Source organism: Podarcis cretensis, assembly GCF_951804945.1.
Source record: "Podarcis cretensis genome assembly, chromosome: 8".
Lineage (NCBI taxonomy): Eukaryota > Metazoa > Chordata > Lepidosauria > Squamata > Lacertidae > Podarcis > Podarcis cretensis.
The window spans coordinates 64,691,902-64,705,611 of NC_137177.1; the positions used below are offsets into that span (position 1 = coordinate 64,691,902).

A 13,710-nucleotide genomic window follows, 5' to 3' on the forward strand; every position below is an offset into this window, starting at 1 on the left:
AAGCCAAGAACAGACCTGGGCTACTGCTCATCAAAGAAAAAATAACTCACAAGCTGAGCCTGAGTTCAGATGACACATCAAGTCAAGACTTTGCATTTTTTTCTCATAGCATTGTGTGGCCAGGAGTAGCTGGGACTTTTAAGCTACATGAACCAGCTCACTGCTCATTCGTCTTACACCAGAGCAAAATGTCTCTTATGGTTTAAAAGGATGCACAGACCAGACCACTGCATTAGTTGTCAAAATACTGAAAGGCCATTAGGATAACAGTGCTTACGTTCTGGGGTTAGTCAAGAAAAATTGTTATTTTGGTCTAATGGAGGGTGCTGAAAAATAAACCGTGGGAGACAAATATAGATACTTATCCACCTTGGAATAAATATAATTGAATATCTTTGTTGTATAATGGACATTAGTGCTTTTTTTTTACTGCTGTGTCAATGACAGAGCAGTTACCAAGCAACATCAGCTGCCGGAAAATGCACAGGAAAGCTAGCCCCAGAAAACCTCATATTCAGAATAGTACGCAAATTCTAAATTGAGTCCAATGACAGCTCAATCCTGTGGTCTCAGTACATCAGGCATCCATCACTCCATCGTTGGGATTCTGTGCACAGCCATCAGCAGCAGAGGCAACATTTCAACAGTCGCCATAGGAACAAAAGCCATAATAGCAACAACATCAACAGTGCAGAGACTGCATCTCTGGCAATTCTGGCCCGTTTCCCAACAGCAACCCTATATTAGCCATGCGGGGGCGACAGCTGAATGACCCCGTGATATAAGGCAGGATGTGATGAAGCTTGAATGTTTTCCTGCCTAGTCTATGCACGGAAAACCAGGCAACCAGCACGAGACGCAGTTGCTTCTCCGCCATGTTGCAGTTGGAAGCAGGGCAGCTGCCACAGACTCCAAGGCTGTCTGACATGGGTACAAATTGTCTGGCAGCGCAAACACAAGCCGTCTGCAGCAGCTAGCCTTTTGCCAAGCAGGCCAACAGGGAAGAAAGGAGGACTGTTCCAGTCACAACTCCCAGCCAGCTTCAGAGCACAATAGGTGGGAAACAAACATGGGAAGTGCAAGGTCTACCTAGGAGAAAGCTCAAGACCTGCTGTGGCCCAAATGCTTCCTCAAAACACTCATCATCAGACCATGCCAACCACTCCCATTCTGCTGCGTGTCTGTGTGAACAGAGTATTTTATATTCTTTGCAAGAGGAGATGGTTGCATGGTCAAGGAAGAGCAGAAATGCCTATACAGTGGTACCTTGATTTTCAAATGCCTTGGTTCTCAAACACTTTGGTTCTCAAACTCCAAAAACCCGGAAATAAGTGTTCCAGTTTTTGAACGTTTTTCGGAAGCTGAACATCCATTGCAGCTGTCGGCTATTGTTTCTGGGGCCTTTGCACCAATCAGAAGCTGTGCCTTGGTTTCCAGACGTTTCAGAAGTCAAATGGACTTCTGGAATGGATTAAGTTTGGTGCTTTTGTTTTTGCTATTTATTTTTTGTTTTTGAGGCTTTTTCTGTTAATCTGTTTTTGTGACTGTGTGGAACCCAGTTCAGCTACTGATTGATTGATTGCAGAAATGGATAAAAGCCCCCCATCCAAACAATGAGTATCATTGTTTGCAGAGAAGAAGAAAAATTAAATTTTCATTTTTATCATATACAATACTGTCTTATTTATTTTATAGTACAGTACATTGATTATTGCTTTCATTTTATGGATCAATGGTATCGTTAGATAGTAAAATCCATGTTAAACTGCTGTTTTAGGGGTTTTTAAAAGTCTGGAATGGATTAATTTGTTTTGCATTACTTTCTACGGGAAAGCGTGCCTTGGTTTTGGAACGCTTTGGTTTTGGAACAGACTCCTGGAACGGATTAAGTTTGAGAACCAAGGTACCACTGTAATAGAGTAAACTCATACAGAGCAGCACCAGAAGCTTCCGGGAGGATTAGTGTGAAAGAGCACCGAGGTTGGATTTGAGTTTCAGTTCAGGAGGTTATAAAAGCGATGCCCACAACGCAAAGTTTACCTGCTAGATTGCTCTACCAGCAGTTATTTTAGGTGAGGGCACAGCAGGACTGCTCCAGACAGCAACTGCACCACCACATAGGCACTGCAGAAGGCGGACTAGCTTGATCAGCCTCCCAGGATCCCAGCCTTCCTGCTCTCTTAGCACTGTGCATAGCGCCTAGGGGCACAGCCAAACAGAACTAACTTGGAGGCGTGGGCCAGTGGAACAGCACAGACTTGTGACTTATGGGAGTCTATGACTCTGAAAGTGATGTGGCTCCATTCAGCAGGCCTTAATACACAAGGTACAATTTCTCCAGAGGCACCTTGCAACCATGCGGTGATGGACTGTGGAGGCTTGCAGAATTAGTTGGGCTCCTGATGCTGTGGGACTGAGAAAAGTGGTTGTCTGAGGCTGTCCATTAACTGCAGTGGGAGAGATTTAATGTATGCCGCTTCTGCATAATGTTACACAGGGGGAAGGAACAAGGCCCCAGAGAACATAGGATTCCCCCTAAGTTACATTACTCCTGGCTGTGCTCCTTAATTGCTATAGGGGCAGACATTTTTGTTGCCACTTTAAAAGTGGGCTGGCACAAGGATTTTGAGAAACAATTCCATCCTACCCAGTGGCCACAACTAAGTCATATGATTCCCCCCCCCCCGCTTAAATATCTTATGAGCCGAGTGAGCGGTTTGTATTTTCCTTCTTCCCAGGGTTTTCTGCTTCCTCCATAAGCACATCACATAAAAGAGAGAGAGAGCACCAGTTGATTTGCAAATGTGGAACATCCCAGTTTCCAGTTTGAGTGTAACTCTAATGAACAAAATGGAGCTGTAGTATTTGAAGACATATCTATAGTGTCATTTCTCTTATACTGAGGGCTTATCCATGCTTCCTCCTTTCCTGCTACTTTCCCACAGGAAAAACAGCTCTTTAGCAGTCAATCGGAGCAAACACAATTTGGGTTTTCTCCAGATTGACATTTGCTCCTATTTTGCACTAAAGAGCAGGTTTTCCCTGCGAAAGGAGCTGGGCAAGGGGGAAACCGCTTGGACCCACGCCTAGAAATCCCAGGTTAAGCAGAAAACCATTCCAACTCATGCTTTTGAAGCAGGGAACAAGCAGAAGCACTAAATACTATATATGATGGAGGATGAATCTTTCCAGAATATGGGAGCGGAGCATAAAGCACATTCATAAGCTATTTGTTATTGCTATCTTAATAATAATAATAATAATAATAATAATAATAATAATAATTAGCATGAATCAAACATTTTTGCTGTCTTTCAACATGTAAATGTGTTTATTGTTTTAGGTTGATAACAGCATCATATGATAAAAGTCTAAGGGCCTGGGATACGGAAACAGGGAAAGTGCTTGTATGTATTGATTTTTTAATTAAAAACTCCCTATTTAATCACTAGAAACTAAACTTCCCTTTTACTCAAATGTTTATCCTTGCAAACACATGCAGTCATTTGCAATGGGGGAATAGTTTGGTGAAGCTTCTTGCAGTGAAAATTGGTGGTAGTGGGGTTATAGTTTTTTTATTACTATTATGTTATGCATTTTGTGTTTTTATGTTGTCAACCGGCCTGTGATCTTCAGATAAAGGTTGGTATATAAATTTAATAAATAACAATAATACAGTTATCTTAGCACTTGTCTGCTGCAAATCAACTCCTCCCAAAACGACTTTTCTCGAACAAACGTTGATTTTTCTGTGGGGATTTTTGCCTGGGCTTCAAACGGATTCCAAGGATAAGCTAACAAAAATCAGAAATATAATTTTAAAAATTAAGCATACAGTCAGAAACTGCGTGAAAACAGCAGCCAGTGACAGAACACCTTAGAGTGAAAGTCCTGGGAAAACAGAACGGTCTTTGGCACCAACCAGCATGACATATCTGAATGGGTGTCAAGCAAGTGTTCATGTGGAGGGCCTTCCATAAGAATGGGTTAAATTCATTTGTGTGTAATGTTTGGTTCCACCCTAATGGTCTAATTCAATTGGTACAGATTTTGATCATGTGATTAAAAAACAAAAACAATAAAAAATTTATAGCAAAAGATAAACGTGTGCTGCATTTCATGTATTCATATATGATTTCTGTCTCTGACCAGGATTCTGGCTCTCACCAGGATTAAGCTTTCAGTACTTACTTACTGTTCCTACTAAACAGGACTGGGGCGGGCGTGAACCATAGCCTTAGCTCAGAATGTTCTGAGGCATAAATACAAGGTGTGACCGGAAAGTTCGGTGAATGGTCACAGAAAGCAGACAGCGAGAAATATTCAAACATACACACCTTACAGGGCTTCAAAGTAGGCCCCCTCTGATACAATGCAGCGTTGACAAGGTTTGTAGAACTGTTGGAAACTTCTGGAGAAGTCCTCTTTTCATACTGCTTTCAGTTCCCTTGTCACAGCAGTTTGGACATCTTTGATGGTTTGCCGACCTTCGTGGAAACGCTTAAACCACTCATACACTGTCTTTCAGGTTACAGCTTCATCTCTGTACACAATTTTGAGCATTTTGTGGGTTTCCGATGCTGGTTGTATGTTTGAGTATTTTTCGCTGTCCGTTTTCTGTGACCGTTCACCAAACTTTCCGGTCACATCTTGTATAAATGCTTAGAAGTGAGTTAAATATTCTTTTTTTTAAAACCCGTGAGCGTGATCCAGTCTGCCCTCTGCAGCTGCCAGGTACATGGTGGGAGTGTCGCCTTGGTCTCAGTCACAAGTAACTTGAGCTGCATCTGGGCTCATGTGCGTATAAGTTTGGTCCTTGGCTGATCGTTAACCCTAAAAGCATAACCTCAAGGGCTTCTCTTCTCTTCTCCAGTGGACTCTAGAGCAGGATGGCCTTGTGACTTCATGCCATATTTCTCACGATGGCAAATACGTCGCCTCCAGTTCAGATTTGGAAAATGCTTTATTCATTTGTGGTGTAGAAGATGCGAAAAAGGTGGCATATGTCAGAGGTAACATTTTTAAAACTTGGTCACGATCCTTTTCTTTATACCTGTTGAATGACTCCCAGACGTACACATGCCTCTCTTTTCAGTGGGACGTGTACAGGATACGATTCTGTTTGGCTGTGCCCCTGCCCGTTTGCATATTGATACATGTTTACCTGAATCTAGAGTATATATGGATTTCTTACATATCACCCTAGAAGGAGCATGTCTTTGTACATACTGTTTAATACATTGTTAAATATTTTAGTTCTGCTCTGTTGCTTTGTTGTAGAGCACAATACAGCACACAGCACAGCTGAAAGCTTCAGTGACCCTATATATGTGGCCTATCATGACAGCTAATACACATATGGCTATAAATGGCAAGCATTATTTGCCAAGTACCCAGTGAAATTGTGTGTGTGTATACATTGTTGCACGCACCCCAATCTCTGAGTAGCAAGATACTCCATAGGTGTCTGTGCTTACCTAGGGGTCTGGTATCCTTTGAATGACAGCCAGTGGATATACTGCGGTATCTTTTGAATATATGGTTTTATTGAAACATATATGATCAAAGCCAGGGGTCAGCAACCTTTTTTAGCCATGGGCTGGTCCACTGTCCCTCAGACCATGTGGTGGGCCGGACTATATATTTTTTGGGTGGGGGTGGGGAATGAATGAATTCCTATGCCCCACATATAACCCAGAGATGCATTTTAAATAAAAGCACACATTCTACTCATGTAAAAATACCAGGCAGGCCCCACAAATAACCCAGAGGTGCATTTTAAATAAAAGGACACATTCTACTCATGTAAAAACACGCTGTTTCCCGAACCGTCTGTGGGTTGGATTGAGAAGGTGATTGGGCCGCATCCGGCCCCCGAGCCTTAGGTTGCCTACCCCTGATCTAAGCATAGGATGGAGAGGCTCACAGCATGAACACCCCAACAGATCTTAATGTTCTAGGGAAGCCTCAAGTCACAGTTTTTGAGTCCAGCACAGAGCAAAACATGTCTCTGCAGTCTCCAGCTTCCAGTGTCTGCCAAAATTCACACATGCACAGCCCCCCACCCCCCTTAGCCTATTGTTCCCCATCCTAGGATGACATCAAGCCAGGTGAGTTGGGAAACGGCCTGTCCATTTGTCTCTATGGCAACCTCTTCAGACATGTAAATAGCAGTACTTAAGGCCATGACCTTAACAAAGGAACTAGTCCGACCAGTTTACCAGGTTTCCTCTTGTAGATTCTAACCTCGCACAGGATCACAGGTTTGGAAGGGACCAATGGGTATCATCCAGACTGACCCACCACACACCACATATATCTCCTGAGGACACATTCCTATGGCACAAAATTGAGCCAATTGAATTAACAGAGTGAATTCTAAGGCTAGTTTTTGATGTGTTAAATTGCTAAAAGTTGAATAAATTGGGAATCAAGTGGTGGGCGGGTGGGTAAACTGACTCCAAAAAAATAATAAGACAGTATTACTGTCACTACTTCAGCATTATTAAACTGACATTTTGTCCCATACTTAGATGCTTAGTTATTGTGTGTGCAAGTGTTTCAGTTCCTGCTGTGTTTTGGAACTATAGAGACGTACATTAAAAAAAAAAAACCATGACAATAAGCTGAAACTCAGATGCGAGTAACCATCAGAGTAGCTGGTAGCTCTAACCTTGTCCAAAGTGCTTGCAGCCTGTTTCTTGGAGTGTTTCTTTCTTTCAGAGTATCACAGAAGCACAGTGAGAAGATGTCGTTTTGATCCTCAGAACCAACGAATAGCTACGGTGTCATCTGACATGTCTTTAAAATTCTGGGATATTATAGCACAGTCTACCACAGTCACAATTGAGCGGTAAAAGAGACAGTGAAGCAGCTACTGATGTGGTTCTCGTGAAGTCTGCTTCCTATTAGTGTAAAATCTGTAGCAGTTAAATGGGTAATGTGGCCTCTTGCACTAAACTAGATGTTAATTTTGGAATCTACTTTTCACACTCATTTTATGGGAGGCCCATCCACATAATAGTCACCCTCCTGTGTTTTCCCACTTGTGAGTGCTGAGAGTTCAGCTTTTCAAAATATTTTTATGTGCTTTTCGGGCAGTACTATTTTGATTTTGGCAGTGACGTATCAGGCAGCTGAACCTACCACAGCTCGGTATAGCCACACTATCCGTTTTTTAATGCTTTTCCAGATATAATTTAAAAAAAATATTAACAAAATGGTCCTTTAATGAAAGAGTGTTTATTTCATTAATTTCATAGCACTTTTTCTTTTTCTTTTTAAGCCAAACCGTTTTTCTGAGAAAGAAAGGAAACAGGAGTCCATTTTTAAAAGTATGTCTGTTTGCACTCAGAAAATCCTTGGCCCCAACTCATCTTTTCTTCTTATCTACCATGTCCAGACTAGTGTTACTTTACTTGCACTTCACAGGTGATTCTCCAAAGCTACCCTTTGGAGGGCATTGTGTGCCTGGGACAAAAAGCATTTGCAGTTATGAGGATAGCCAGAAAGAGCAGCAACTGACCAGTAACTGGTTTTTTTCTGCAGTACCAGGGCTGAGGTCAAATAGTGTGCCCTACAGAAGAGTCAACACTGTAAATTTGATGGTATCCTGCTGCAGTGATCTGCACATCTTTTTCAGGGCACACACCAATGCAATTGCAGATTGCCGTTTCTCCTTGGATGGCCATTATTTGTGCACAGCAGGTTGGGATGAAGTTGTAAAGTTATGGGATATCAGGACAGGGGAGTTCCGTTCTCATGGACCCATTATTTTGGATCAGGGCCACATAGGAATAGTTGGCTGCTGTGATATTAGTAAGGATGGTGAGTAATGTGAAATGTCGTATAATGGCACCTTCTACGCAAATGTATAAATGTGAAAGAAAAGTGTGTTTATTTCAGATGAGTCACAGGGGTCATGCTCAAACCACTAATTAAGTTCTCAACTTTCAGAATGAAATGATTTTCCGTTTTGATTAAAAGGTTGCTCGTTTAATTGAGGTAGACTGAACTTGATGACTTACGGTAGATTGTTGTTCAGTCAGCCTTCTAGAACACTCCTTAATTGATAAGCTCATTAAGATCTATTGTTAGGTGAACATGTCTGAGCAGAGAAATAAAATGTCAAGCTCTGTGATGCTGTGTCAGCCCCTGCTTGTTCTATTCAAACCTCTGCCACTGTTTAAAATAGCCACTTTCCCCCTATCAGTATGCTTCCATCCTCACTTTACTCAAACGTTTGCCATTGTTTTAAACCACCACTTTCCCCCTTCTCGCTCTCATGCCATTACCACAGTTGTTTTGCAACACACCTTCACTTTTGCTCCCCTCCCCTACCATGGCTTCCTGCAAATCCAGGCCTGTGATGTGGCCTAGAAATCTCCCAATGGGAGCTGCGTGATGACATTTTTACATTTTTATTATATAGAAAGATCTAGCTTAGTATTCTTAATGCAGTGTTTCAGTTGTATTAAAAGTCAAATATTCATTCACTTTTTCCTGCATGAATGAATCTTAGTTTATTTAATAACAAAGCACAAGGCAGTCACCTGACATAATTTTATATTCCAGCATCGCTAGTGGTGTCTGGAGGTTATGACAAAACAATCGTTATCTGGGACTCACGAGAGGCATATAAAAAGCTATGTTTAAAGGTACTGTGTAAGCATTTGCCTGGGCAAAGGAGGACTTAATTTTGCTTCTGTAGAAGTTAGCTGTGAAACTCCAACTGACTATGCAAGATCAGTTCCTAAATGAAAGATAATTTTTTTTGAAAATGCTCTTTCTATAAGAATAATTAAATTGATGTTTCTTTTTTTCTCCATCTCTTCATGTCATGTTTGATATCCAGTAACAATGTTTAAAGCACTGTCAATTTCTCTGCTTTTATAGCTGATCCATTGGGCAGTGCCGACATATCTCCTGATAGTGCAATTCAGAAACCATATTCTGCACATTCCCACCTTTGGTATGAAGTTGTGGTTGCTAGGAAACTAAACCATAATTCCTAGGGTGGTTCATGATCAAGCATCACAGTTTTTTGAACAGCAATTGTACACCCAATATTTTCACTTGTGTTGTTGTTTAGTCGTGTCCGACTCTTCGTGACCCCATGGACCAGAGCATGCCAGGCACTTGTTTCTTCCACTGCCTCCCACAGTTTGGTCAAACTCATGTTTGTAGCTTCGAGAACACTAGCCAACCATCTCGTCCTCTGTCGTCCCCTTCTCCTTGTGCCCTCCATCTTTCCCAACATCAGGGTCTTTTCCTGGGAGTCTTCTCTTTTCATTAGGTGGCCAAAGTATTGGAGCCTCAGCTTCACGATCTGTCCTTCCAGTGAGCACTCAGGGCTGATTTCCTTAAGAATGGAGAGGTTTGATCTTCTTGCAGTCCATGGGACTCTCAAGAGTCTCCCCCAGCACTATAATTCAGAAACATCAATTCTTCGGCGATCAGCCTTCTTTATGGTCCAGCTCTCACTTCCATACATCACTACTGGGAAAACCATAGCTTTAACTTTTCACTTGTAAGTAACCATAATATTGTGAGGCCTGTATATTCAATAATGATTGAGGTTGGTTAAAGGTCCCCAGCCTCTTTTGGGGCTGTGGGCACAGTTCAAAATTTGATAAACTCTTGCAGACAGAGCAGGGCTGGCTCACCCATGAGGCAAAGTGAGGCAACTGCCTTGGGTTGCCAGATCCGCAAGGACAGTAGATCCCCTGTGATGCCCCTTTGATTCTGACTTCAACCCTTGGGTAAAGATGCTTTGACACTTCCCCCTGTGCTTGATGTTGATATTCACTCCTTCCTTGTTCCTGGTGTAGATCTTCATTCCTCGCTTCTTCCCTGGTGGCGGGGGAGGGAGGAGTGCCAGTTTGCGATTGGCCTCAGGTGCCCAAATGTCTTGGACCGGCCCAGAGGCAGGGCACCACCACAATAGAAATGGCTGCCCTGCAGCCTGGCTAGCCACAAAAGGCAAATAACTTGCCCAGGGAACTGAGTTGCAAGGCAGAGGTTGGGTCTGAGCCCCAAGTGCCAAAACGTATTTGCCTCCAGAAGGCAATTCAACTTCGTGGAAGGAAAAGTGATGGTGCTCAAAGAACTCCCCTCCCCTCCCTGAAAGCACGCACATATGAAATACACAAATCCCACACAGGAAACAAAATGTAACACAGGTCTCTCTCTCTCTCTCACACAGACACACTAAAACTCACAGGCAAAGCATCTCCAGTTGCTTTACTCCCCACTTCAAAGCTTCCTAGGCAGTGGGACAGTCCCATATTTTTTCTTTTTTAAAAAGGCAGCCTCCACCTTCTCCCTTCCCTTTCCTGTCAATGTTTCTCAGCACCACATGGGAGTGGAAGCTTCGCTTTCTGGCCAATATAGAAACAAAACAAATGTGCAGGGCTGAACACAGACACCCGTCGGTGCCATGGGAGGGAATGGTGGCAATGTTTGTGTGCATCAGAACAGAACTTCCACCCTGGCAGGAGGCCCCTTTCCTGTAGGGTTGCTCCCCTTCTCATAACGGACAGAATGACAAATGCATCGGCTGGAAAAGGGAAACAGAACCGTAGTTCTTCCATAACAGTAATTAAAACTATTCACTATGAAGTTCTGTGGAAGATATTATATTTAAAATAATATATTAAAATTGTATGTAAGCGCTTAAGAAAAAATACAAAGTATTGATTAGATTATGCCAGAAACAGATGGGGTTCCCCCCCCCAGAGAGTCACAAAAGACTCACACCCCAAATATCTTGAATGTAGAATACATTTTATAATGCACCTCTAAGCAGTTTTCATCTGTGACGTTCACAACAGAAAAAGGCCTTCAGTAGTATTGAAATAAAATAACAATGAAACTAATAGTGCAACCATAAGCATGCTTACTCAGAGGCATGTTGCACTTAGTTCAGCAGGACTTGGCTCTCTACAAATGTCTTAAGGGTGAACAAAATCCCATTTTTGTGTAATCGGAAAACTGTTTCTTTGCAGGGTCATGCAGGTTGGGTGACAGACATTGCCTTGAGTAGCAACAAGAAGTGGCTTGTATCTGCCTCAAAGGTATCATCTGTAACCTTAGTTAAATAATTGGAAACATAGTTCAGTGGCTGCCTTCCTCCCACTCGCGACTGCTTCCGTAGATACCTCATTGTGATACTTCAATCCCATAAGGTTTTTTGTGGGCCCCTCAAAACCCTGACAAATTTGTCCTAAAAAAAGAGAAAACCTTGAAGACCATTCTCACGAACCTCCTGCTATGAGTCTGTGGTGCCAAGAAATATGTGTAACTGTACACCCACCCACACCTCGATCCCCTCCATTTTAAATATTTTAAAATTGGCCACGACCACTTTTGCATTTCAGTCACACCCACAATGACATGCAAAGGTGTGGCCCTTGGCCTGAAAATGGTTACCCATCCCTGCTGTAAATTGATAGAAATCCTTCCATTGTTTCAGGACTGTACTTTGAGAGTTTGGGACGTTGCAGATGCCCATGAAGTCCCTGTGGTGGTCCAGGCCATTAGAACAAGAGGCTCCAAGTTAGCAAAGGTCAGTCTATTATTCCTCTCCTAGATGTAACTACCCTACAAGAATGTTTCCCTCTATTTGTATGTCCATATGCTGCCTCCTTTTCCTTTTAGCAAACCCTAACCTCAGAATCCTATGTGCTCTAAAGTCCATTCTGCGAGCCACAGGTGCATTTCACAGCCTTTGGATCAAAGAATGTTGAAGGGCAGAGCATCATTTAAGTCAGGGATGAAATCTGGAACTGGTTTTGAATGTCACACTTGAATATTGGAAACCATAATACAGTGGTGCCCCGCAAGACGAATGCCTCGCAAGACGAAAAGCCCGCTAGACGAAAGGGTTTTCTGTTTTGGAGGCGCTTTGCAAAACGAATTTCCCTATGGGCTTGCTTCGCAAGACGAAATGTCTTGCGAGTTTTTCCGACTTTTTTCCCCTCCCCCCCTTTTTCTAAGCCGCTAAGCCGCTTATCCGCTAGGCTGATAAGCCGCTAAAAGCCGCTAAGCTGCTAATAGCACTAAGCCGCTAAGCTGTCAATGGGCTTGCTTCGCAAGACGAAAAAACCGCTAGACGAAGAGAATCGCGGAACGGATTCTTTTCGTCTTGCGAGACACCACTGTAAATGAGAACATCTGAATAGCAGGAAGCTGCATATCCCATAGTGCATAGCAGCCTTCCCTGCTTCCAGATCTTTTGGACTATAACTCCCAGCAGCCAGCTGGTGCTTTCCCCACATCCTTTCCCTACAGGAACAAGAGCTACCAGCATGGCATTCCTATGGCAGCAAAAAAATATTTGGGGGGAAGGTAGGCAAGCTTGCATATGTATGTGTCTGGGTACATCGTCATCCCTGCACAGACTGACTGCAGTGCATCTCAAATGCAGGATGCAATACGGTTGCCGAAACAATGTATTGATTCCAGATGGAATTGCAGTCTTAACTTACTTCTGAGCACACATGGTAAGGATTGAGTTGTAAGGCTACAATCCTGTTCTTTCCTGGAAGTAAGCAGCATTAAACACAATGGGGCTTGCTTCTGACTGAACGCATACAGGATTGCACTGCACTGCAACCAAGAAATTAAGTCATTTTTATCTTGCCCCGCTCATTTTGATGGGACTTAATTGAACCCAATATGGTCTGTCACCTAGTAAAATGCTACTAAAAAATTAGGAGCACGTGCTGAATGTCTCTTATAGAGTGATTTCTGCTAAGCATTCATTAGCATTTGCAAAAATGGGTCTGCATGTCAGTTTGTTTTTAGAATGGAAATTCCTCTTGTCTGAACCACTTATATGTTATTTTTTTCTATATAAAAAAATCTAGTGTGAAGAATGTAAGAAGTCTTTCCTGCTCTTCCACAATGATGAAGACAAAGTAGAAATCAATTGTGTTTTCTGTCGGCTGGCAAGTTACAAAGAAAGTGTTCTGCCAGATCCCCCTCCATTGCCTCCATTGCCTCCTGATTTTTAAAGGAATCAGCAACAGGCCATTGCTGGAAATTTTTAAAGCGATAAAAGTTATTTGCCTGCATATACAGAACTCGGAACTGTTTTTTTAGTCTTTAATTACATACTGAAATTCCTATGGAATAGAGTCATTTGAAGGATCCACTATGTCCTACGGGTTGACAAGCGTAAAATAAAAAAATAAGTACTGCCAAGTGGATTTACACAACTTCTAGTTCCACTGTGGCCCTCTCTTAAATGTAATTGAAAAAGTGACCCAGTGATGCGAAATGAAAGTCGTATGAATCTCAATCTAGTGCGGAGCAATTAAACAACATGGGCGCCATTAAGCAACACGAGTCCAGCTGAGAGGTGAAACTTGCGGTCTTTAAAATTCTGAAATCCACACTAGAGCAATACCTTTATTAGGGCAATCAAAATGTCACAAAATAGTGTGCAAGCCATGAAGCTTCAATCTGATCAAAGCCTCGAAAAGGAAAGTGTGAGAAGGTTGCTGACATTCAAGGGAAGCTCTGTTAGGAGCTCTGTTAGGTTTGATTTCTATCATTTAGCAGAGTGTCATTTGAATGCCTCCCACATTCAGTCTTTGAGATTTTCACCAGTTGCAGATCCCATGAATTTCAACATCAACCAAGTTTTTTCCTCCCCTCCACCTTAGGTTATCTTTTAGCCTGATTTAATATTGTTTATTATTTTAT

General features: G+C 42.4%; 1 protein-coding gene across 2 annotated transcripts in view; it reads left to right on the top strand.

Annotated features, from left to right (window-relative positions):
• Positions 1-13,220, top strand: part of WDR88 (WD repeat domain 88) — a 16,521-nt gene extending 3,301 nt beyond the window's left edge. For both annotated transcript variants that reach the window (XM_079987964.1, XM_079987965.1), the window contains exons 4-11: positions 3,344-3,407; positions 4,874-5,012; positions 6,724-6,853; positions 7,643-7,827; positions 8,575-8,657; positions 11,007-11,075; positions 11,474-11,566; positions 12,870-13,220. In XM_079987964.1, coding sequence (XP_079844090.1) covers positions 3,344-3,407; positions 4,874-5,012; positions 6,724-6,853; positions 7,643-7,827; positions 8,575-8,657; positions 11,007-11,075; positions 11,474-11,566; positions 12,870-13,016 — 910 coding nt within the window. In that variant the 3' untranslated portion in view covers positions 13,017-13,220. The remainder of the gene's footprint in view (positions 1-3,343; positions 3,408-4,873; positions 5,013-6,723; positions 6,854-7,642; positions 7,828-8,574; positions 8,658-11,006; positions 11,076-11,473; positions 11,567-12,869) is intronic.
• The last annotated feature ends 490 nt before the right edge of the window (positions 13,221-13,710 follow it).